At 55.1% G+C, this 26,395-nt stretch overlaps 1 protein-coding gene across 1 annotated transcript in view; it reads right to left on the bottom strand.

Moving 5' to 3' along the window:
- ZNF609 (zinc finger protein 609) overlaps nt 1–23,075 on the bottom strand; it is a 62,819-nt gene extending 39,744 nt beyond the window's left edge. The window contains 2 exon segments of the mRNA XM_039557976.1: nt 8,474–9,340; nt 22,988–23,075. Coding sequence (XP_039413910.1) covers nt 8,474–9,220 — 747 coding nt within the window. The 5' untranslated portion in view covers nt 9,221–9,340; nt 22,988–23,075.
- Nucleotides 23,076–26,395: the final 3,320 nt, after the last annotated feature.

Raw genomic sequence — 26,395 nt, 5'->3', positions numbered from 1 at the left:
GGGAGGCAGCGTACCTGCACCCCGACGAGTGGAGGGAGGGGTGGGGGAGCGAGCAGGGGGAAGTCTGGGAACAGCGTTCATTTGCATAATACCTGGGGAAAATATCACAACGCTGCATTTCCATGGCTAATTGGGGGAGTGAGCAAGCTTCCTGGAATGAAACTACTTTCTGGCTTGGGAAAAAAACCAAGAACACAGCACCACAACCACAGGATCTGTAGCTTCACCGATGCCTTCTCTACCCAGAGCACCCTCGTGCTCCCCCGGCAAACCCCATGCTCAAGCCTAAGAGGAGAAACCAATCCCTGCAATGGACAGGGGAAATTGAGACACGCAGGCTCCTGCATCTGCATTAAGGGAGGGCAGCCCAGGGGGTGCTCTTACTCCCTCAGCACCAGACAAAATCCACTTTTGAGCTTTATCACACCTCATCCCCTCAACAAGACATAAAACATGGTGACCTCCACATCCCAACCAGAATTCCAGCTCAGGCTGCAGAGCAGGCATGCTCTCCACACTATTCATCACAACACATTCCAAGACACCCCAAGAGAATGAGGGCCAGACAGTATCTTAAAATAAATCTAGATACCAAGTTTTAAAGCCACTTCAGTGTCAAGGACAGGAAAAGTCAGCAGATATGAGTACATGCCATCACCACACCGTACAAAAGCTCTGTGGTAGCATCTTCCTGCACAGGGATTTATCCTGCCCACAGAACACTGGGATGGAGCCAGCACCATTCAGCTGGCAAGGCTGGGAGCACAGGAGGAGGAAGGATGGGAGCACAGGCACCATGTGCTCTCCTGGATTGAGCAGAGCTCATCAAAACCACTGTGAGCCCTGTGAGAGGCCAGTGAGACCCTAAAACCTTTATACCACAGCATGGTCCCAGCAAAGCCCCCATCTCCAGCCCCAGGTGCCACTACAACTGCTGTGCCCCCACCCCCACCCCAGGTGCCACCATCACTGCCATGCCCCCATCTCCAGCCCCAGTGCCATCATGGCTGTCCATGCCCCATCCATCCCAGCTCACCCGTCCCTGCCAGCCCACAGCCTGAGCTCACCCCAGAAAACCCTGAGCACGTTTATTTACATCAGATCAGCTCCCTGATCTGGTCCGTGGGCAGGAATGAGTAACAGGGACAGGAATATCTCGAGCAGATGTTGTCACCAAATACAACATATCGTCAGGCTGCTGGTGGCTTTAAATCATTCCGGAGCCCGGCAGTTGCTTCCCAGCCCTGGGCTGCTCTCCCAGCTGCTGCTCAACAGCTCTGAGCCCTGGGGTGGCTCCTCTTGCACCCACTGAGTGCTTGAGCTCCAGGCACTGATCACCACGAGGTAGGAACGTCACAAAACCACCCCAGAAAGTCCACAGCAATCACCACTGCTTTTTCTCCTGCCCACCTTCAGCTCTGGGGATTTAAGTGCCCTCTTGCCCAACACATCTCCAGGGTTGCCTGCACACGAGGATTCACAGGGAAGATGGATTTCACAGCTCCAGACCAAAGCAGCCTCGAGAGTAGCAGCAGAGCAATGCAGCACTGTGAAAGCAGTGGCACAGAGGATGTCGTGCCTGCAGAAAACAGGGAAAAGGCAGTGAATCCCCAACCAAGCAGCCTTTAAAAGCATAGGAGGGGAAAAGCAGGCAGCCTGTGCTCTGCAGCCCTTTCCCGTGGCCTCCCTGGCTGCCGGGTGGAGGAGCAGCTTTGCTCATTAGCGGGTTATTCCTGGCACACTCCCCCTGCATCAGCTCCCCGGCAGGGCTTCAGGAGCAGCTCGCAGAGTTTTGAAGCTTTCAGGGTCGCACAGCACTCCAGAGGCAAAAATCTTCCTTTAAAGAAATCTCCCTCGGCAGATAAATGGTGCTGGGTAACTGGGGTCATTAGGCTAATGAGCAGCTACAGCCAGCCTGGAAGCAAAGCAAAAAACACCACAGAGTCTACCAGAGCCCGTTAGCCTCAAAATCTGACCCATCTCCAGCAGTTCCCGTTGCTCTCAGGGGAGGAATCAGGCCCATGAATCAGCAGGATCAATCACCCGTCAGCCTTCCCATCAAAATCTCTCATCAAAGCACTGGGGGAGCCGATTCGCAGGTCGCTTGCACCAAGGAAGCGGAGAAGGGGCTGTTCCTCCTCTGTCCCCCCTCTATCAGCCCCCTCGTTACCACGGTGTCATTCCACTCTCACACTTCAGGAGTGGCGAGGTTTTTCCTCTTCTTTCCCAGCGCTGCTCCATTTCCTACCACCATGTCCTTGACAGGGAGCCACATGTCCTGCTGCCCGTTCTGGCAGAGATCAGGCCATGTTTCAGCATGACAGGCAGCTCACTGGGATACAGCAATGCTGATGGGTCGGGCATCAAAGCTAACTCAGCCCTTTAGTCCTTCCTAATACTGCCATCTGGGAAAGCAACCAGGGAGAGATGCAATTTTCCCTTTGTAAAGCCTTCAGAGGTGGGATCAGCTGGAACTCCCAGCCTGCTACATCCAGTGGTTATAAAAAAAAGCCCACATATAAATAACCTCTCAGCAGGAGCCAAAACTCCAGCACTAACCCCATGGTTTGAAGTGAACGAGGCCAATTTCCTCCTTTGTAGCTCTTGACACATGTTGGCTGCATGCCCCCTTCTTGCCTTGTTCCTAGAGCAGAAGGCTCCGGGCGGCGGGGCTGGGGACGATAAGGAAACGAGTGGTGTCATTCCCAAGGACTCCCAACACAGCCCTGTCAGCAGCTCTGGAGGCGGCCGATTCCAGCATGGCTGGAGAAAAAGAACCACAGCGAGCAGATCAGGCAGGAGCCGGTAGCTGCCTGCACGCCCCTGCCACCTCCCTGAGCTGCCAATTCCCCGGAAAGAGACAAGCCCTGCAGAGCAAGGGCTGGGAAACAACTTCTCCCCAGGGTTTCGGGCATGAGCAGGTCCCTACCCAAGCACTGGGCTTCCCACACGCCCTAAAGATCCCCGGGGAAAATGAAGCACAGGGTGAACACCAGCTCCAAAGCCAGCTTTGGAGGGTCTGTAAAGCAACAATTGTTTTCACCAAAACAGCTCTACTGGGAGTTGCTCCACCCAAATTCTGGCCCCAAGACAAGGAACCCCACACCAGTCAAAATCCCAAGCACATTGTCAAAGCACAAGGCTGGGACCAGCCCGCATCTCATCCTGGTTCTCCCCCACATCAAGAAATGTTCCCAAGACAGTCTATGGCCATCTCCTGTTGGGCTTGGACCCAGCAGAGGGACTGGGAGATCTCACCTCTTCAAGCTGGAGTCTCACAGAAATCCCTCACCCCAATCCTTGCTGCTGCACCCACAACCAAGCTTCATCCCTCCCCCCAAAAATAGAAAAATGGCTAAAAAAAGGCAACCACGCTTTCACTCCAGGTAAAGGATTAATGCTGCAGGACATCTGGCACCTGGGGGTCCATCCCACATCCCACTGAGGCTGTAGGACCAGCACTGGAGACACCACGCAGGTCTGCACCCCTGGATTAGGGCATGAAGGTCCGCAAAGCTGACACCAAAGCCACCCTGCAAACTGCTGAGTAAGCCAGCAGCAGCAGGGATAGTGCACAGCATTGTTTGGGTGTATTTCTTTTTCGGCAGCTGCCACTGGTGTGGGGTCACCACCCCACTGCCTCCATGGCCACCTGATGCCGAGCACTCTCTCTGCTGCCACGCTGTCCTCCCACGGAACCACCAGTTTTGGTGTGAACACACTGCAGTGTCCCCCATCTTACAAGAGCCCCTCTCTATCAGGTCACCCACAGCAGGGATGTCTGCTCTGAGCATGCACAGGGCATCACTACACTGTGTCTTGGGAGAAGTTCAGGAAAAAAAATGCACCGGTGGCTTCCACCCCCTCTCCCACAGAGGGACACGGATGAATCCACCCTCCTGGCTGCCCAAAACCGCAGCACACGTGACCCAGAGAGGCTTTTCAGAAGAGCCGAGTCTCCAGCGGCTTCTGTTTGCCTTTCCCTTGTCTGCAGCAGCGTCGCATCTGGACGCTCGTCAGAAGAGAAGGAAAAAAAAAAAAACCCCTCCCTCCTCCTGCTGAACAACCTCTCAATCAAAACAAAGCCGGAGCGGCAGCCAAGAGCTGGGAGGCTCTTTTGTTTAATGCTCAACATCCCCCGGCCAGGCCAGCACGCCCCGGAGTGCCAGGAGCGGGTGCAGGGGCCCAGTGTGGGCAGTGTGGTGGGTGCAGGGCTGGTGAGGAAGGGGCCAGCTCGACCACCAGCCCCAGGGCCAGCTCAGCCACGTGACGGCGGCCGGTGGGGCAAAACCAGCGCTGCTCCTCTGTGCACGGCCATTTTGCTGAGCTCGGCTGCTTGCCGAGAGCTGCCATTCCCTCCCAGCACCAGTGTCCCCCAAACCAAACCAAACCAAACGCCAACTCGGCTCCAGCCACCCCCAGTGACCCAGGGACTGACCCAGCCACTGGTCGCCATGCTCGTGGGTCCACCAGCACAAGCTCTTTTCTCTCCCTGCTGCAAGTATTTTAAGCTCCCACTGCTGCCCCTCCACATATGTTTTGGGGCTCCAGGGAGCCGCTCAGGCACTGACCACAGCCAAAGGCAAGCCTTCTCGAGGTGCTCAGCCCATCCCAGAGACCTTGGAAGGTCTCAGCAGGGTTATCACCAGTGGGTTTCAGATCAGCCCCATCCCTGGAGAAGTTATCACCTGTGTCCCAACACACTGATGGCATTGGGTTCGAGGAGAGCGCATAACAAGCCAGGACACGGCCAAGATCCACAAAAAAAAAGGATATTTGGGATATTCAGTTCCGAAGGCTTCACCCCAGAAAGCAGCAACCAGAGCCATGGGGCCACTCTGGCAAAACACATCCCATAGAGCCCAAGGGCCATGTCCACAGGCTCCATCACTGCTGTGTCAGACATGGAGAGAGGTTGAACTCGCCCATGGACACAGAGCCATGGAGCACCGGCTGACACGGAAAAGTGTCTGGCAAAACCCAAAGCAAAACTCCTTCCTACACCCAACAAGGACTCGACGGCTGCCAAACCCTACAGCAAGATATTGGAAGAACACAAAAGCAGAAGTAGAGGCAAGTGGGGTGAGCTGGCTGGGGCAAGAGCTGGCTGCGGCATTGAAGCACCTCATCAAGGAAAAATACTCCCTGCTAAAGTGCTCGTTATTCCAGCCATGGAGATACAACAGAGCCTCCTGGCTGGCGGCTGCCGGCTCAGCACACATCTCCTACGGGGAGGTCGCCTACCCCAGGCTGAAGGCAGCGGAGGGACAGACAGTCTCCCTTTCTTCATCCGCAGATGGAGACCAGCTTCCCTGCCCGAAACGGAAGCGGGAGCAGCACAGGGTTAAGCAAAGGACAAGCTAAGGGAGACCAAAGGTTGGGCTGAGTCACGTTGTGGCCGTTCCTGTTTCAGTCTGAGCAAGTTTCTCTTCCCAGGCGGGGTTTGTCCCCAGGCCAGAGTGAACCTGCTGCCTTAATCCTCTCAATGCACTGCCTGGAGGAGTTGCCTTCCCTCCCACAGCCAGCATTTACCTCTGCGCTTGGCTTGTCCTTTGGACTCCACATGCAGTTTTTGGGCCATTGCTGCAGCTTTCAGGAGACAGGACGGGCCCAACGCCACATCCCCCATTGCATCCCACTGGTCCTCCACCCTGCCCCAGGCATCCGCCCAGCCTCAGGCTCTTCCTCGAGACACAGAACTGCTTTCCCACCCCTTACCATGCAGACACCTTTCTTCTCGCCCACGGCTTTCCCGACCCAAAGGAAGCCATCCAGCTGCCCCCAGGAGGCTGACGAAACACAGACAATGCTTCCTCCTAAGTGACACATGTTCCTGCAGATCCAGACATCAAATCCCTTCTCAAGACAGGGATGAGCCCTCCAGCCTGAGCCTTCACCGAGGGGGTTGTGCCTGAACCTGGACAAGTAAAATGGCAGAACTGTCCTCACCAGGTGTCAGCACAAAGAAGATAGAATCATTTGGGTTAGAAAGGGACCTTAATGTCCATGTTTTTCCACCTCCTGCCATGGGCAGGGACACCTTCCTTCCACTAGACCAGATTGCTTCAAGCCCCGTCCAACCTGGCCTGAACACTTCCAGGGATCCAGGGGCAGCCACAGCTTCCCTGGGAAACCTGTGCCAGGGCCTCCCCACCCTCACAGGGAAGAATTTCTTCCCAATATCCCATCTAACCCTCTCTTCTACAAGTAGGAAGCCATTCCCCCTTGTCCTGGCACTCTTCATCCCAAGTCCCTCTCCAGCTCTCCTGGAGCCCCTTTAGGCCCTGCAAGGGGCTCTGAGCTCTCCCTGGAGCCTTCTCCTCTCCAGGTGAGCACCCCCAGCTCTCCCAGCCTGGCTCCAGAGCAGAGGGGCTCCAGTCCTCAGAGCATCTCCATGGCTTCCTCTGGACTCTCTCCAGCAGCTCCATGTTCTTCTGATGTCAGGACCCCGTGGCTGGAGGCAGCTCTGCAGGTGGGGTCTCACCTGAGTGGGGCAGAGGCGCAGAATCCCCCCCTCCCCTGCTGCCCATGCTGGGTGACGAGCCCAGGACACGGAGGGATTTCCAGGTGCCAACACACATGACCAGGGTGTGCGGAGCTTCTCGTCCACCAACACCACACCTCACGTTGGTCTCTCCAACTGCAAAGAGTTTCTGCAGCTGTATCAGTGAAAAAAATAAATCTTTAATAGTAACAGCACAGCAAAGCCATGCAGGGTACGACCCAAGGTCCTGCAGCTCCAGTGCTGGCTGTCACAGCAGCCAGCACAGATGGCTATGAGGGAACATAACAGCCAAGCATGTTGAGGTATTTCCCAAACCAATTCCCAGGTTTCTGTCCTCTTCAGGCTTTTCCCAAGCCAAAACACATTGCTCTGTACAGCCCCCCAATGAGTTTCTCCTCCACAAGCCCACCCAGGTGCCCCAAATCATAGGTGGACTTCCAGCATCCACCGCTTTTAGAAGCAGCATTCCAGTCCATCATGCAAAAGAGCATCTGCTGCTCTTCCTGGTTTCATTCACTTTGGTTCCACTGCCAGAACAAAGGAACATGTCTCCACACCTGAATTTTACAGGCTTCAATCATCTGCCCCAGGAGTCTTCCTCTCAAGTGGAGGAAACACCAATCTATTTAGCAGCCCTTGTCCCAGAGCCATCCCACGGCTGACCATCCCCACCACCCTTTTCTCCGTATATGCTCCCCAACAAACCTCTGGTCTCAGCACCTCTCCCAATGCCACTGTGCCCTCCCCACCCACTCCAGTGCCCCCATTGTGATCCCCACACCGAAGCAGAAATCCTCCCAAGGGAACCTGTGGCTGCAAACATGGTGACACTGCTTCTCATACTCCCCAGCCACTCTCCTGACACACCAGCACATGCCGACGGCTACAGGGCCAAGCCGACCCGAACGCACGTGCTTGTGGGGCTCACCCTGTGCGTGACAAACACAGGGCTTCACAGGCACGTGCCCACATGCCAGTGACACCTCGTGTGCAGCTGGCACAGAGGAAAGCATAGACCTCCATGTGCTCAAAGTCTTCCCCACCTGAACCAGAAATTGCATCAGCCACTGTGACTGCTTAGAAACCAGCAGAGAGTCCTGAAAAACGGCCACATGCAGACACAGCCATGAAGTCCAGAGCCCAGCAGTGCCCAGATGGACAGGAGGCCGTTCATCCTGTTGGCCGTCTGCCACTGGCAGGGCTTTTCGTGCCCCTGGTGACCTGGAAGAGCAGCTTGGCCAGCTCAGCATCACTGCCACGTGTTAGTAGAGGAGTGACACGTCAAACATCACCCATAGCCACCCAACAGCCCTAGATCACCACCACAAGTGGGACAGAGCCCATGTACCATGGGCAGACCCAGGAATGAGGCGCTGACTCCTGCCAGCCCTGCTCCTTGTGCTCACCTGCATGCCCATGCAGATCCCACATCCACTAACACGTTAAGGGATCCTTCTCTGCACATGATGCAACCGGCGAGAAATAAATTCCTTCAGGAGCTGCAGGGAGCCTTGACACACAAGGTGAAGCCAGTGGGATGCAGAGCACAGCACAGACTCTGCGTCCCCTTGGGAGATGGAGCAGGCAAAGCACCAGGACATCACCTTGACTTCAGAGTGACAGAGGCCAGAGAGGACTCACTCAGCACAGCCACAGTGCCGAGAAAAATCAAATCTCAGAGGGTACAGCAGCATGGTACCTGGAGCACAGTGTCTGCAGGTGATTTGCTCACACATGGTTCCCAGCAGCCAGGCTTGACCGGTGTCACTCCATCGCCATGTCCAGACACCAGCACATCACACGGCCAAACCACCTTCATGCCAAAACCAGGAGGCAATGGCCACACATCAGTGCTGGCCCCAGCAGTACATGACACACGGTCCTGCTCCCTTGTCACCCACAATGCCATGTCCCAGCAACGCCATGTGAGCAGCAGCAACAGCACCCATGCCCCAACACCTTTCTTACCTTCTCTGACTTCACCTTTTTCAGCTGCCGGCACTCACTTTCTCCATCCTCCAGCTCCGACTTTACTCCCAAAGGATTGAGCGCAGCTCCCGTGTCAATAGCTATACTCCCAAGCTGCTCAGTAGTAGCAGGCTCTGTCCCCTGCCCCCCATCATACTGTCCCACCCTCACTGCCAGGGCCAGGGGCTGCAGCACGCTGGGCTCCTTCTCTGCCGCAGCCCCCGCACCCTCAATCCTTTCCTTCTTGCTTTTGGATGAGCTGCCCTCCTTCTCCTTCTTGGAGCCAGCCACACTGCGAGACGCCTTGGCCGACTTCTCCGAGCCCTTCGGGGTGACGGCGGGCACCAAACCGCCCGAGTTCGCACCATCCCCAGAGCGTCCTTGAGCCTCCTTCTTGCCACCAGCTCCCTCACTGGGAGTGAACAGGGATGACCCTGAGGTCGGCTTCCCACTGTCCTTGCCAGTCTTGCTCCTTTTCGACTTGGATTTGCCCTCCTTGCCCTGCGGGCCCGGCACTGGGCTCACAAACTTGATGTTATCTGGTAGTGTCGCCACTGCGTTGGGTGCCGGGAGCCCCACCTCCTTGGAGCCCGACATTTCCAATTTCTGCTGATCCTTCTCCAAATCAGCGTCCAGGTCAATGATGAGATTCCCTACACCAATGTCCCACTCATCCCCGCTGTCATACGTTTCAACCGGGTTCGCATCAATTCCTTTCCCTCCGGAAGCTCCGCTGCTCAAGGACATCTTAGAGTTAACGGCCCCTCACGGTTCAAGGCTCTTCCCTCTGCCTCTATGCCCTGGGGGTCACCTACGTCCTTGGGGGGCTTCCAGTGGTCAGGGTCTGCCCAGGTGACGGCATCGCTGCTGGAAGGGAGAGCAAAGAGAACAGGGTTACACACAAAGAACCATGGGCAGGCAGATCATTGACAGCCACACCTGCAGGCAGGAGAGATCTGGGCAGGGTGAAACCCCCAACCTCCCAAATCTCCCTCGCAGCATCCTTCTGCCACCCCCTGGGCTGGGGCTGCTCCACAGCCGCCCCCGCAGCAGCGGCCATCTGGCACCAGTCCTCGATCAATACCAGCCCTGGCAGGTCACGGCTCTCGGCTCCAACAAGACATTACTCACACATTTCCCTGCTCGCCATTTCCCTCTGAATTATCGAGTGCTGCCCCTGGGAGGGAGGATTGATTCCTCTCCTGCCAATGCCACCCGGAGGGAGGGCTCCTCTCCACACCAGCCTTGCTGCAAGGGACAAGAGCTGCTCGCCAGGGAAGTCAAGTGCCTTGGTGGGAAATAAATCCCAGGCTTCAGAGTGCCTGTGACACTTGGGACGCGTCAGAGCAGTCACCAAAGGCCAAATCGCAACGGGAAGCATGAGAGTTCCCATCCCATCTGCACCTCTGGGCAGAGCAACACAGCACCCTGATTTGGGGTGTTTACCACCATCGCCTCTGGCCATGATAAGCTTCCAGTGGGAAGCAGAGACGCAATTGTAGAAGTACCCAGTCTTAACTGGGAAGCAGGCGTTCAGCCCTACCTGCCCACACCACAGCTGACCCCGGAGAGCACAAAATATCTCCTCCCTGCTTCCCAGCCTCTCTCCCAGGGAGAGAAACAAGAAAGACACCCACGCACAACCTGACACAGCACCCGAGTCTTGGCAATTACCCTGACGAGACATAATTAACACATGTAACAGCTTCTTCCCAGCACCGCCCAGCCAGGCCGCCTGCTCTCCAGAATCCTTAAGAAATCCTTGACCACCCATTTGGATGAGGCTGCTCTCGAGCAGCACTGTCATCCCCTTCCCTGCCAAGCTGCAGGCCTGCCTGCTCCTGGTACTATTTACAAGTGACACTTCAAAAACAGGTGACTTAAAGAGAAATGAGAGGTAAAAAAAAAAAAAAACAACAAAAAAACACACCACACACACACAAATTTCTTCAAACCCCAGCAGGCAGGAGCCTGGAAAGCAGCTTCATGGTGCATTTCCAGAGATGCAAACACTGTAAAAATGCCAGGGATTCTTTCATCAGCCAGGCTGCCGCAGCCAGACCATTTTCCATCTGCTCCCCACAGCATCCTCGGCTCTGTACAGCTAATAATCCACTCTCTGACAGGTCATTACGGAGATTTTTAACCCCAGGAACTGGGGGGCTTGCATGCAAGCTAGAAATGAAAAGCACTGACCTCTCATTTCAGCAGCAGGGAAAATGCCGAATCAGGAGATCACTTTGTGCACCGGAGTCGCTAACGGCTTCCCAAAGCTGCCCTGCGTGTTTCTATGGCCGCCTCCTCCTCCCCTTCCTACTCCTGCCCCAGCACCTGCTCCCCAGTTCCAAGCTGCTGTGTCCAAACCAACCCCATCAACCTGCCTCTCCAGAGCCTCTCTCCAAATCACCGATGGGGCCGGCGATTGGCAGCGAGCACCTCACCCCTGCGCAACACTCTTTGTGTCACGGATCCACAGCAATTCCTTTGTGCGGGTGGGCAAAGACGGTAACGAGCTGGATGAACCAGATTTTTGGCTGGTACCAGTCCCTTCCCAGCCCTAAGGTGAGGCATGGAATTCAGGAACAATCCCAATGAAGTGGCGGACCACTGATGACCACTGATGCGCAGGAACAACCCACAGGAGCTGACAGCAGAAGATGAAGTTCAATCTCCAAATCCAAGAGGTGCCAACCCAAAGTCGGAGCACGCAAAGAGCCATGGCAGGCTCGGGTCAGAGGGAAAAACAGACAAGGATCTGACCTTGCAGTGGCAGGAAAAAGACAGACAATCTGCAGGGTTGTACTGCAACACGCATATTATCACCTGCTCCATCAACACCTGCACGACGCCAGCTTCGCCAGCTCTCCACTCCCACCAGGGAATTCACCTTGCTGCTCCAAACGTGCACATACACAGGCACACACATCTCTGTAAATATTATTTATACATGTGCAATAAGGAGAGCAGATGAGTGGGACTTGGGTCTGAAACTCTGCAAACAGCAGCAGCTTTTGCCAACTCCTACCACAACAAAAGGAAGAAGGAGCCCAGAAGTCCGCTGGGTCCCCGGCAATTAGAGAGACAGGAACAATCAAAGGGTTAGAAAACAAGAGGAGCAAAAACCCTCACCCTACGGAGGAGGCGCCGAGGGAGCACAGGCTCTGCTAACGCAGACGGAAGGGAACCACAAACAGGACGGACAGGAACATGCTGGATTGGCAAGAGCAGGGGAAAGGCACGTCCTAACGAGAGTGGGGCAGGGAACTCCAGACATGCCACCACAGGAAGAGGGACTGGGGCAGGGATCGGCCCTTTCCAGACCAGAGCTGAAGGCTGGGACCCTGGAATGCGATCTGGGGGGGATCTCCTGAACATTCTCCATTGCATGTGGCTCCAAAGCATTTTTCCACAGCTTTTTCCCTCCCCAGAACTCCCATCCCAGTTCCCCACTTCTATACTCCACTATCACGGGCTCAGCCTCTGCAGCCAGAGGAGCATTTGGGGTCCCTCTCCCAAGTCAAAGCCCCAGGGACCCCAACCTGCCACACCATTGTTATTTTGGGTGCATAGGAACCCCTGGCCACCGCATCCCACGGCCCAGAGAAAGAAGTGCCTTTCCCACCGCCTGCTTTGCCCAAGCTGGAGAAGCACCGGGTGGTATCCAGATCCTCCCCACTCTCCTGCCGGGGGAGTAATGCTGCCACAAATCACAGCATCTCAGAAAACAGAGCGAGGAGATTGATTCAGCTGTAAACGTGTCCTTCCCCTTACCTCCTGCCATCGCAGGATTGATCCCCGCACAACATGAAAGGCATGTGCTCACTTGTTGGCCTGGAGACCTGCCAACAAAGCGTTTTAAGAGCAGTCCTGGAGCGCAGATCCTACAAGGAGACAGCTTTCTGCTTGGGAATGCTGCACACACACAGCACCAGACATGAATAATTCAGCTCCATTAGGTGCTGAGACCTCTATAATCCACATCTACGGGCTGGGACTGAGCCAAACCGTATTCGGAGACAAACCTGAAAGTTCACTTTCAGGGCTGCACACACACCTAGAGACAGTTCTTCCACCAGAACAGCTCCACTTCCAAAAGGTAGCAAGGAAACTGCACCAGCCCCTGGCTCTATGTGCTAAAACCGGCGCAGGATGCTCAGAACCCACCAAGCCCATGCCACTCCGGCCTTCTCTGCCAGTTTCCGGAGGCCAGGAGACCAAAGCTGGGAAGGATTGACTGCCCAAGGGTGGTGAGACGTAGGAGAAAGCTCTTCTGGCAGCAGCCAGCCCACACATAGGGAGACTGTCTCATAGCCATGTGCTCCAGCCTGCAGCGCTCCAGGATCAGCCTCTGGTGGCTTCCAGACATGACCGACTGCAATTTTCACCCTGATTAACTCTCAGGAATGCCTGCAAGAAGGAGCGGCAAAGAGGACAGGGAAGGTGGGGGGGAAATCTGCAGGACGCAGCATTTCCTCCGGCGGGCACAAGGCAGGGAGCCGAGGGTTTGGTGAGATGGTTGCTCCAGCCAGCAGCAACCCTGGAGAGCAGAGCCCTCCGCTCCCTCCCGAAAGAGCCAAAGGCAGCGGCATGGAAGGGATGCTGCCCTCCCAGCTTGCCAAACCCCCAAAGGGCTCCCCACAAGCCCCCAGCTGAGGCAGCAGCAGCACTAGGGGCTGCAGTGCCGAGGCCATTCCTCCAGCCGCTGGCAGCCAGCCGGCTGCTCTCCCCATCCGCTGCCTCTGCACAAGATCCCTTTTTGTTTCCTTTTACGACTAAAGAAACTCAGGGCAGTGGGGGGGAACACACTGCCTAACCCGCGCTGCCGCGCTCACTCCCCACTCAGCTCCTACCGCCGTGCCTGTAATCCCCCAGCTGGGCTTGTTTGGGTTGGATTTTTGTTAAGTAACTCCCATGTCTTTTCTGCAGATTTCTTTTTAAGATGTTCCCTTTCTCCCCACCCCCTCTCTCTAGAGCTGGGGGAGAGAGAAGAGAAGAGAAGAGGAAAAAAAAGAGAGAAAAAAAGAGAAATGTTGAACGCGAGCCAGCTGGCACGAACAAGAGGAGACGGAGAAATCTGCACAAAGGAGCTTCCTCACTCACTTGCTGCTTTCAGCTCAAGAAATCACGCAGGGGAGGAGAGTTCGCTCTCCCCCAGACATCAGTCAGGCCGTAGCAGACAAAGGAGATTTGCCATGACACCCTCCAGAACTGCCACCCAACAGGGGCAGGATCCCTCCACCGCCTGCACCCCGCGGGAGTCCGAGCTGTTGCAAAACACGCCAAGGCGCAGGGCTTCAAAACAAGCTGTTCAATGTGGAATTAAGCAAGATTTTGAATGGAGGAGTTGTGCTCCCGCCTCTGCGCTCACACAAGGTGCCGGGAGAACTTCAGTGGCTCTCAAGGCTGAGCGGGACGGCACCAGCAAGCTGCCAGGAGGGAGGAAGGCTGAACCCAATTTGAATAAAATGGAGCCACCCTTCTTTTTTTAACATGGAGGTGCACCCCATCAAGACTACATCTTCCAGCATGCACTGCAGCCAGAGCGCCCAGAGAGACACCGACAAACTTAGGCCAGGACTCCCAAGTTTCCGAAGGCTGAGCCTTGACACTGGAGATGAACCTGAGACAGGGCAGCACTCGAGCGATGAGTCATTTGTTGGCATTCTTGAGAAAAGCTTGAAATACTTCAGTCCAGGCATGACAAAAGCAGGACAGACAAGGTCACTGGAAGAGGCTGGAGATGGAGGAAAGTGGAGAGGTGAGCAGAGACCACTTTGGTGCAGGGCAGCCAGGCAATCACCCTACCTGAAGCAAAGCTCCAGAGACTTAGCCACAACACCCATCTGCTCCCAAATACACACTCAGACCTCAACTTCACATTCATCATCAGGCAAAAGATGCTCCTGGGATCAAAATTCAACCTCACACCTACTCCCATTCACTCATTACTTTAAAACATTACTTTTATAGCAACACTCCACACAACTGCAGCACATGACAATGTCCAGCAAAGCTGTCAATACAAAAGACAGGCACACGGTGCCTGTGTGTTTGAAGAAAATACCAGAATAGCTAAAACCTAGCGTTTGCTTCTTCTTGACACTTCTATAATCCGAACACCACGAGGATCAACTTGATCTAGGGCTGAAAAACCCAGGGTTCTTGAATATGTCTGACTAGCAAAGCCAACGTTGTGAGAACCCCCCACTTTCCTCAACTCCCAACAGGCTACACGCTGCCCTGATACACAAGGCACACAGAAAAGGAGAACACAAAGAGGACCAAGAGTTTCAGGCTTTCCTTTGTATCGTGAAACGGGGAAAACTGAAACAAGGACCTCTTTAATCCTCCCATCAGTCTTGCAAGTGTCATCACCAAAGTCCAAACTTTTTGTCTATTCATGCTTCGAGAGCCTGCAGTTCTTCAGATTTAGTTATTTGATTTTTGATGTCTCTCAACTTATGCATTCTTTTCAAGGTACTACTTCTGTACTGAATAAAACACAGTTCACATTTCCTCCACCAACTCATAACAAAGTCCAAGAGCTTCATATTTCAAGAAAACTACCAGCAAGAGAACCATCACGTGGTCCTCAGCACATGGTCCTCAGGTCAAGCAGGAGGCATACTGATACCTACAGACCCACGTGAAGGCACCAAACCCTCAATTCCATTCCTGTGAAGGACGGCTGGCAAACAGCACCTTTCTGGAACATCTGCTCACTCTCTGCCAAATTGCACTGCTGGAGTCACTTCTCCGGTGGGAAGCTGAGCAAGCACCATCGTTACACACAAGCCTGAAACGTACATGTCTACATGACTTGGGTCATAGAGCCGTAGAGCAGAGCAGTTGGAAGGGACCTTGAAAAGTCACCTGCTCCAACCTTTTGTGGAAAAGGGAGATCAGGTGAGATTATCCACCACCCTGTCCAGTCACATCTTGACAACCTCCACTGGCATGGACTCTTACTGTGTCCCAGAGGGAGCTGTTTCAGGAATGGCTGTAAAAAATTTCTTTCTTATGTTGAGATGAAACCTCTCCCAGTACAATTTTTATCTGCTGCCCCTCGACTTCTCCATATGGCTCACCTTTGTAGCTGCCCTTAAGTCCAGCAATGTTCTGCACACACAGCACCCCTGCAGAGAGCTGACAGACCTCCTGCCAGGCAGGAGTCAGGTTTGCAGGAAAGGCCGCAGTGCTAGGATAACACAGTGGTACAGACTCGAGGGGCATCAAGCACAGCACGAGTAGGGGCAAGAGTCATGCCAGCGCTTTGTTACAGCTCTGACAGCACTGTCCTGCGTGAGCCGTGTCCCCTTCCCAAGCCTCTGCCATGGAGATGAGCAGGGAGTAGCAAGGCTCAGGCTCTGGATCACAGCCTGCTCATCAAAAATGCCACGATAGACATCTTCCAGCAAGCATGACCTTGCACACTCTAAAATCTCAGGCAGCTGAATATGGCTGAGATCATTCTCAGCACACACATTCACAAGCACAAACGGGTGCCCGGTATCTAAACTTCCGGCTGTATAGGGAAAGAGGAATTGAAAAACCCACATGTGTGGGAGAAAAAGTATTCAATAGGTAAAATGACAGAGCAGCTTCCCTCCTGCAAGCTCAACTCTCAGATCTACCCTGCATCAGGGCTGCCCGACAAGGATTTACCCCTCACTGTTGAGTCTGCATGCTGGAAGATACCCATGTGGAACTGCCATGCCCAGACCTGCACACAATGGTTTATCAATAACCAGAAACACAGCTCCATCTTCACCCAAAATCTGCATCCCCTGCTCTCCCCGTGATCCTCATGTGCTGCCCATTGGTGTCATAGCATCACTGGCACCCAGCAGGTGCCCAGCAGGCACTGGCAGCGCCACAGGAGTAGAGCAGCAGCGCCACAGGGTCCAGCTGTCGAAGGCTGACACACGGGCCATTGGCAGCTACCCGGTGGCAAAAGCAGAGCAACACCATGAGCAATAACCAGCCAGGACTAACCTGGAAGCCCTTTGGGTGAGTCTAACCCAGACAAGCCAGTGCATTCTGGCAGCACCTGACACGGCCCTGGTGTTCCTTTAACACCACAAAGGCGAATCATTCTTGTTGAGCCCAGCCAGCCGTGTCACTGCTGGCTGGTGCCAAAAATAACATTAAACACTCAAAACGAGATATCTGAGCCAATCTGCTTGGCACTGCAATGCTTCCCATAGGGATAAACCTGGGGAATGGCTGTCCCTTGAACAGAGAGCTGGTTTCCACTGGGAAAGTGGAAGAGCTGTGTGGATTTAAAACCAGTGCAGTTACATTCTTGCTAACCCCAACACAGAAGTGAACTGATTTATGAGAGGCTCAAAGGTATCTGAACTGGTGGCCTGTCCTTTCACGCAGCCTAGAAGCAGGTAGAGGGCACATAAAAATAACCCAAGAGGTTCCCAAACTTCAACACTCCATGCAGGCTGGAAGATCGCCAGCAGCAAGAGGAAGCAGCAAGATGGATGTGACCAGGAAAGATCCTCAAAGCATTAGTCACGGAGATGGGAAGAAAGAAGACCTGGCGAAGACCAAAGACAACCAACAGGCATAAATAACCACTGGAGTAAGTGCCAGAAAAGGGAGCTTGCCCTTTTCCCCTGCTCACCCAATGGTGTCAGCAGGGATGCAGAAAGGCAGCCGGGTGCCGGCAGCATCCCGAGCTCAGGGTGTTGGTGGGAGCAGGGTGGGCGCTACTGAACCAGTCACCAGCTCCCTTTCCCTACAAGGCTCCGGAGGCAGCCTGGCTCCTCACCTTGCTCCTGGTCTCCCTGCTGGCCCCCAGCCCCATCATGAACCCAAACTGGGTTCTCATGGTCACAAGAGATGCAGGTATCCAACAAGGATCACCCTTCACAGAGGTACAGCAGGAACAGCAAACCACTGGCTGTGCTGCCACTCTGCAGCAAAGTCAACATCTCTTTCCCATCTTCTTCATCCAAAGGAAGAGCACTGCAGTGATCCCAGCTGAGCAGTGTCCCTCAACAGGAGAGGGGCACAGCAGCACTGGTTGGAGAGGACCGATAGCTGCTGGCTTGCTTGCTCCCAGGGAAGGGAGAGCTTCTGGGCTTTATTTCCTTTATCTTTCCTTTTAGGAGCAGAGCATGCAGCCAGCCTTGGCTGTTTCCCAGCCTTCTGAAGAGGATGAACATCTCTCCACCGCTCCAAAACCAAAGGAGCTGCCACTTCACCTATTAATGCCTTTAATTCCCTTCATTCGATAACCAATTAGGGCACCTTGGCTCCCAAAGCTGAGGCTCCGTTTGTAGCAAGGCCAGTGCGCACGGCTGTAATCCCTCTTCCTGTCACATCATCAGCCTGGGAACACTTTGGGAAAAAAACAACCAGACTGTGAAGTAAAGGAGGAGGGAAGGCAGATGCAGACAGGGACAAATGCAAGCAGAGCAAGTACCATGCCGAGAAATCCCTTTTTTTTTTCCCTGGGAGGGATAATAAATAGGTGTATCTCCTAGATTAATACAGCGCATTTGTGGAGCTCTGATATCTATCAGAAAGTTGCTAATTCGTGCTAATGACCCATTGCAAATTGCTGAATTTTGTGAATTAGCCAGCGCACAGGAATACAATAAAACCCAACGAAAACCATGCATCAAAGCGGGCTGGGCTTATTTGGGGAGTCCTAGTGTACTTGGAATTACTTGTGGCAATGGATGCAGAGGGAAGGTGCAGATTAGATGTGAAACCCCCTCAAAAATAAACAAGAAATCCTCAGGACAAGAAGAAATTTCAACAAGGCTACTAAGCCTTCGGGGAAGGAGAAGTAATTCTCCAAGAGATGAGCAAGATTCGTCCTCTCCTATTGGATTCACGGTGGTTTCTGTTAGTGAAGTCATTACACACCTCATTTTCACTCCTTTAAAGCTGCACAGCACACTCCTCCTGATCCGCCCTTCATCCCCTTGGAGGAGCACCAGGAAAACTCCAAGTCAAATCTTTGGACCCACTTGAACCAACAATGCTCTGTTTAATCCAAACCACAAATGGGCTCAGCAAATTCATTAAAATCAATTTTGTTATCAATAAATCAGCATAGCCCCATTGCACATGATGAAGCACTGTAGAGATCTCATCATTCCAGCCACTGGAAGAATGAGCGGCCCAAGAACAGCTTAGAGGGGAAATCCAATGCCACAAAACCTTTCTGTGCTTGGGGAAAGAGCAGCATAAAGCAACGTCATCCTTCCTTTTCTTACGCCATGAACAAGGCAATGAATTGTAGAAGTTGGGCATTTAATGTTTCAATACAAAATATCAAGGTCGTCCTGAAATTATCCTTATTCATCCACAAAAAATTGCACTTGCATCCTTTCATACCCCTCACACCACATCTGAGCTGACGCTCAGCAGCTACGTCAGTGGGTTTTGTGAATGTGAAGGACACTCAGCTGCGGAGCAAACAAAACAACCTCTTGGGCTCGTCTCAAAAACTGATTTTTCACCCAAATGCAGATGGGAATTGGTTTCCTTTGAAGAAAAAAAATCAATCACAAGAGCAACTTGAGTCCCAGAGCAAGTTTCCTGGTCAGGCAGCCATTCCCTATTTTCTTACTGTAAGATTGTTCAAGCTCAGCCTCACTCCTTCCTCTGACATCACGTCATACCTCAAGGCACCGACCCTCGGTAGCAGGAAAGTGCATCTGCATGGCAAAATAAGCCATATCCCAGCGGGATCTCTTTTCCTGCCCTTTCCCAACACAAAGCAACACCCTTCCTCATCCAAGTCAACCCAGCATGGGAACACAGAGCAGACCAGTTGCTGCCAGGGTGGCCAAAGCTCTGGTTCAGGAGCCACATGTGGCCACCAATGAGCTCCCAGGACAGTTGCATGCTCTAAGCCAGTTCATCTACCTACCCCTGATCTTAGAAAAGGTCCTTCACGCCCACACAGGCTCCTCAACACACACCCACCCCAACCCCAAACCCTGATGGAGTCAGGCAACCCCATGCAATGGCATCCTCATTCCTCCACCCACTGCCACAAGCACCCAAATTAGGATGTTCCCAAGTAAGCAAGCAAAGACCCAAGGGAAAAGGACAAGCTCTCCCCATGTCCAGAGAGCCCATGAAGCACCAGAAGAGGCATCACGGGAGAACTGCAGACAGCCTGGGCCATCTCCAGGTGCTTCAGAGACTTTGGTACTTCCCAAAAAATATCTCCACAAACCACCATCAGTTGCAATGGAATACAGGTTTGGGAACAGACACGTGACTCTCCCAAACCCAAGGCTGGGGAACCAGCAGTCTGTATGCTGCAGGAAGCCTGCTAGGATAACCATGGACTTCTCCATGACCTCAGTGGGCAACCACCCCACGGACTCCAGCACTGATCCACTTGCTGCCTTCACCGCATACAAGCAACCAAGCAGGGTTAAACTGTCACCAGCTCCTGGCAAGGTCATCTGCAGCCTCACCTCCTCTCCGCAGGGAGCCAGCATCTGACGCACTCCCCAGGAGCATCTGCCCCCAGAGGGTCCCTGTCTCTGGCCAGGAACACCAGCAACAGAGCCAACACTCAAAGGGCATCGCTGCGCACGCAGGATGTCACACAGCCCCGGAACAACATACCTGGGACCATAAATACCATCTTATTTATATAATGCTCTGGATAAAGGGGACAAAGAGGCTTATTGCATTACATCTGGGACTAGTATTGCATCAGCACCCACAGGCCCTAATCCCAGTCGGAGCCATGCCGTGCAGTGGCCTCGGGACAGTGCCGAGGTGCATCCCCACTCCCAGCCCGGCCAAGGTCGAGCTCAAGACTTTTCCTCTTCCCACCACAAGAATGCAGAGAAAGATCCCTACACCATGGAAATGCCAATTAAATCAGGCACGACACGTGACTTTGGTCCTCAACCACCATAAGCTGAGCCCAGGAGTGGGATCCCAGATGTGGGTCTCCACCCTGTCGTGGCCTGGACACAACACACAGACAACGACTTTGTCTGGGGAATGAAGCCCACATGGAAGTGCTACAAAGACAGGCAGGTCCTGGTTTTTTTTTAATGTATGCAATCACAATTAAGAATACACTGTAAATAATAACCTGGAGGCAATTTTTGATTCAAGGCAGCCCTGTTCTCCAAGAGAATAAACCAGACGGAGCGAACTCTGGTCCATCCTTCTTGTTAATTCAAAATAAAGACACACAAGCTGTTGGGTAGCTCCAATACCATGTGAGAACACCTCAACCGCCTCTGCGAGCCCTTTCTTCCCAGAAATGCACCTTTTCAGCTCAATTTACAGGGAAAAAGCTTTTGAGGCAGCAGAAGCAATGCCGTCACCACCGACATCCGACAAACCGGGTGCAAGGAAGCGTGAGGGGACTTTGCAACTGAGGCAAGGGAGGGATTATTTGGGGCTACCACCCAGCACAGGGCTACAGACGGACAGATGGATCCCCCCAAAAACTCAGGCCGCTTTCAGCAGGCACAGAGATAACAAGTGTGTTAAGAGATACCTCCATGCACACACACACCGGCCCCTGAGGCTAACAAGCAGCCTAATGGCGACTCACCAAACACACAGACCGAGTGCCTGGCTTGGAGAAAGGAATAAAACCCCCTCCCCGTGCTCTGGCCATACTCAATTACAGGTCATTACAACTTGCTTGATAATTAATTTCCTCCAGTGGCTCTAACGAGAGGCAGCCCTTGCCCTGCACACCAGGCCAGCCCAGGTGAAACATTAAATCCTTGTCCTTTTCCACCACAGAGACGCCACGCTCTCGGTGCTGCACACGTCTCCCTTCTCCTCCTCACAGGAGAGGAGAAAACCTCACTGGATGAATGAGGGCATAAAAGGGCAAGGATTTGTGTTTTGCGACTGAAACAGCTTCAAAATAATAAATTATAAATTATTTCTGGTCAAGAGTTAATCAATAAAATCAGCTGCCTGGATTTTCTGACTGCCATGCATGTGCGGTCGCGTACTGCCAACAAAGAGCTAGAAATGTGCAGCATAATCCGATGCTGGAGTCACTGCACAAAGCATGGAAATAGGTTTTCCTGAGGATGTCCAGGCGAGGAACTGCCTGCGCACGATAGAGCCCAAAAGCCACCCCCGACACCAGCATCCATGGATATTCTGAAGGAGGGGGAAAGAGCCCACGGGGCTTTTCGGTGCACGCTTTGGAAAATGAGTGTCTAACGCCTCCTCCAAGGGAAAGGGCCTTCCCAGAAAGGAGGGAAAAAGGAAAGGCAAAAGGAAGGCTGCTGGGAGATGGAGGGGAGCCAAATCTCGCAGACCAGACCTGAACCTGTGACCTTCCCCGTGTACACAACGGGCGGGAGAGCGCACGGCAGGAGTGCTTGCCCCGCCGGCCGCCCCAGCCCTCGCGGGACACCCGGCCACGTTGTCACCGGCGGGGTCACCTCCGGATCGGCCCCGCTGGCCAACGGGGGCTCGAAGGACTTGAAAGAGGGCGGCTCGTCCTGCGGCACCGGGCCGCCGGCACACGGCCCGGCCCCAGGGGTGATGCCCGGAGGGGCTCCGCTCTCGGGGTCTGACCCCCCCACAAACTCACAGGAACTCGCTAAACGCATTGGGGAACATTTAATCTTCCCGGGATTTGTGCCGAGAAGCCCCTGCCGGCACTACAAAAGAGCTGGGGTCCAGGGAACCTCCGCTCCCGCGGTCCCTCTGCTCCTGTACCCCCCAAACCCTCCCTGCACAGAGACGGGGGTCAAGAGAGGTGACCCCCCCTCCGCCCAGGAACACCGCTATCCCCTCGGGACCCCCCTCCCCGCCTGCATCACCCCCCCAACCCCGATCCTCCCCGCAAAAGCTGGCACGGCGGTGACCCCACGCAGGGGACACCCCCTCCCTGCAGCCGTGGGGACCCCGGGACCCTGAGCGCGACCCTCGCGATGCCAAAGCCGGGCCCCGCATCTCTCGGGGGGACCCGACCCCCAACGGCCACGACACCCGCGGGGGCTCCTTCCCAACGGGCACGGGAGGGACCCGCAACCGCCCCCGTGGTCCCGGGGGGAGGCACCCGGAGCTCCATCCCCACGGCCAGAGGTGAGGGAGGGGGAGGCACACATCCCCGTCCCCAATGGTCGCAGGGGTGGGGGGGGCACACAGACCCCCGTCCCAAGGGTCCCGGGGGGGGGCACAGCCCCATTCCCAGGGGTCACGGGGGCGGGGGGGGGGGGGCGGAGGGGGGGCACTGAAACCCCCGTTCCCAATGGTCCCGGAGAACGGGTACCCAGAGCCCCGTCCCCAAGGGTCACGGGGGGGGGGGGGCACAGCCGCGTTCCCGGGGGTCACAGGGAAGAAGGGGGGAGGGCACATATCGCCGTCCCGGCGGTCAGGGCTCACGGCGGCGGCCCGGGCCCAGCCCGTGCGGAAGGGGCGGGGGGGGGGGGGGGGGGTGCCCGAGGCGAGCCCCAACTGCCGCCCCCCTCACCCCCACCTCCCCGAGGCTGGGCGGCGTGGCGCGGGGCCGGCCCGGCGCGCACTCACCCGGTCGCTGGGGTGTCCGCCCTAGGTGCGCTCCATGCGGGCCGGGGCCGGGGCCGGGGCCGGGCCGGGCCGGCCGGGGCCGCCACGCGCTGAGGCCGCGCCGCGCAGGCCGCGCCGGGTCCGCCGGGCGGGGCGGGGCGGGCGCGGCGCAAAACGCGGAGGGCGGAACGCGGAGCGGCGTCCCCGGGCGGCGGGGAAAACACGGAGCGGATTTACCGCCCGGAGGATCGGGAGCCGGAGCGAGACAAAGCCCGGAGCGGCGCATTCCCTGCCCTAGGAGGCGGAGCCCCCGTGGTGCCACCTCGGAAATGGGGGGGGGGGAATCTTTTGGGGGTGTTTCACGCTCTGAGCGGTGTCTTGTGAGACCTCAGCCCGGCACAGTCCCCCCAAGGCCATGCTTTTAGCTCCCTGAGCCAGCACAGAAGGGCGGGGGGCAGGGGTCATCACCACCCCGGGGCATCCACACCTACCCCAAACCCACCACATCGTGCCCCACGCTGCCACTTTCCCCTTTCAAACACTCTCCTGGAAAGAGCACCTGGGTCCCCAGCCGTTTTCATGCCCTGGAGGTGACATGTCCCCTAAACCCTCTGCTTCCCACCCAAAGTCTCAGCACTGGCCCTGCTTTCCAGGGAGAAAATTCCAGCTCATCTCAACCCTGGCCCTGCTGACCAGGGAGAAAATTCCAGCTCATCTCAACCCTGGCGCCTGGACACCCCAAAACCTCCCAAAGCCTCAGCATCAGCCCCCCAGTTCGGTGAGGAAATTTCGGTTCACCTCAGTGGGGATGCCCCAGTCCTGTCTCCAGGACACCCCAAAAGCAGGAAGGTGAACTGGTGCGGCGAGCTGTGCCAATGGGAGATGGGATGCAGGATCCAAGCTGGATATGTCAGTGCCTGGAGCAGGAACATGCAGGAATTCTCCGAGTCCTGCAGATGGAGAGGGGAGCACCAACTCCATCCGCCCACTCAGGGGCTGCTGTGGGTATTCCAGCCCGGAGAGGTGACACCATTTCTTGAGTGTGCCACCATCAGTGTGGTTTCAGGAAGGCACTGAAGGAGATGCCGATTTTTTCTGATGCTTTTTGTCCCAAACAAGGGCAACACAAGACCCAAATCCCTGGCAAAGGAGGTGATGCTGAGAAGGCCAGAGGTTTGGGTGTCTCTCTGGCTTTTGGGGCTGGGGCAGGTGGGAGGGAGCCAGCAGATGTTTAAAGCAACAGGAGAAGAGGGATGAGAAGAGAATTCTTACAGCCCAAAAGAGAGAAAGACGAGAAATGCTTCCTTATCCTGATGAAGAGGAAAAACTGTTCTCGCACACCAGAGAGTCAATGCTGACAGGCTCCAAGACAACTTGTATTAATAAAACCAGGTCCGTTTTTACTGAAGTATTTTCAAGGATTGGGTAAAAGGTTTTCTGGGCATTTGGTGTTGATGTTCAGCAAATCTCAGACCAGGAATGGTGCTTCCAAGGGTGGAAAAACCAGCATCAGACAGGAACGCAGGACAAACCAGGGATGGGTCAGTGCATCTTTCCTGGCAAAACTGTGATGCCACTAACACAGGAGGAAAATAAAACCCTTGCCAGGCAAGGCAGTTCCATTGGGAATGATCTCGGCTTTGCTGCAGTGACACGAGCAGGGCCTGTGATCCAGCAGGGATCCCACGGAATCCTACAGACAACGGTGGATGTGAAACCCTTAGGGATTGAAACCCACAGGCACCAGGTAGATATGAGCTGTAAGTGACAAAGGACAGGGAGGTGACAAGGCAGCTGCCACTCTAGGAGGTGGATGCAGGAGATGGATCTGGCTTAATATGGAGCCAAATCATGGGCTCATATTAAAGCCTGGCTCAGGCATGGGATGGGTGACCCATCTGGGGAAGCAGCACCTCGGGATAGGGATTTTAACAAGCACTAGGCGTGATGGGCAGGTGGGATTTTATGGGATGACAGAGTTGGTACAAGATCCCACTTTGCCATGGTCTTGTCTGATGGTGCTGCATTCCTGGGACAGAAGCAGGAGCTGCAGCTGCACCACCTGGAACCAGCCTGGCACCTCCTCCCTGGGTGCTCAGACTTGCAACCCTCTGTGTCCTGCCTCTCCCACACAGCCCACAAGGAAGGCCTCTCCTGCCTCCTTCTCCCCAAGGCACCAGGACCCCAGGATGACTCCCCAAGCCCCCCATCCCTTTCCAGCTCTGCTCCTATTGGCACTCTAGATATTCCCCATCACTCTCAAGGGACATCCACCAAGACAGTAGGATCTCCATGTAACAAGAGTGCAGGGAAGTCTCCAGGAATCCCAGCACAGCTGACTGGACCATAGTGGTGGGACACAAGGGACAGAGCGGATGGGGGGATGGAGCCAGAGGAGGAAGGAAGCAGGAGAATCCCATTGCCCTTGGCCACACTGAACAGCAGCTCCCCCACCATAAACTCTGTGCTGATCGCGGGCAGCTCAGGGCTGAAACACCCGCGAGAATTTTCCCACCGAGGAATAATGTGGGTGGGCTTGGATCCAGCCCCACCCTTTTCAGCACCTCAGAGATCCCACAGGCAGCAAATGGAGCCAGAAGACAACTCCCAGGGCAAATGGCATGGGATGATTTCCAGTGCTGCAGCACGAAGGCTTCGCACCCTCCTCCTCCTCTCCCATGGGGCAGAGGGCTGGGACAACCGACACCCAGGGACTGTGGCAAGCAGTCGAGCTGGCAGCTCCCACCACATTCCTGGGAAAGAGGAGGAGAAGGGATGCTGGGAGTGCTGGGGGGTCACTCCATCCCCCCCCAGAGCAGGGTGGGCTCAGGGTAATGAGGAGGAACTCTTAGACCATGGCAAGGCCTGGAGCCCCGCGGCACAAAGGGATCACAGCCCAGTGCATGATGAGCACGGACATGGCAACATGTGGAAAGGCTCAGTGTGAGGGAGTAGAGAAAAAGGCAAAATTCAGCTTATTCCAAAGGTGTTCTACACAGCTGCTGGGGGCCAGGTCTTGGGGGGTGGCTGCTGCCTTGGTACACATCAGTAGAAGGATGTAGGGTTGGGCACTCAGCAGTGATCCCAAAGGGCTGGAAGAGCACCTGTGAGCAGGCACAGAGCCCACCTCTAACCCCAAACCTCCCATCCCCACATGGCAGGGCTCAGGATCTCTGGCTGTTGGGAGCCATTCCCCTCATCCTCTCAGCTTCTTGCCCTTCTTCACCGTGTGCCTGACCCCATCCAGCCAAAAATGCCTCAAGGCACTCTTTGGAAAGGGAGATCCTGCCAAAGCCAGGACGGAGCTGGGCTGGCCACTGCCGGTGAGCTCCCCATGCTCGTTCTGGGACCCGCTGCTCCTGGGGGGACCAGTGATTGTTGAACCCCATCCTGTCAAGCTCCATCTCCCACCCACCCTTGTCTGCAGTG

The sequence above is a fragment of the Corvus cornix genome, chromosome 10 (genome assembly GCF_000738735.6).
Source record: "Corvus cornix cornix isolate S_Up_H32 chromosome 10, ASM73873v5, whole genome shotgun sequence".
Taxonomy (NCBI): domain Eukaryota; kingdom Metazoa; phylum Chordata; class Aves; order Passeriformes; family Corvidae; genus Corvus; species Corvus cornix.
The sequence above is the reverse complement of the archived record's forward strand: the minus strand, read 5'-3'. Positions and strand labels throughout refer to the sequence as shown.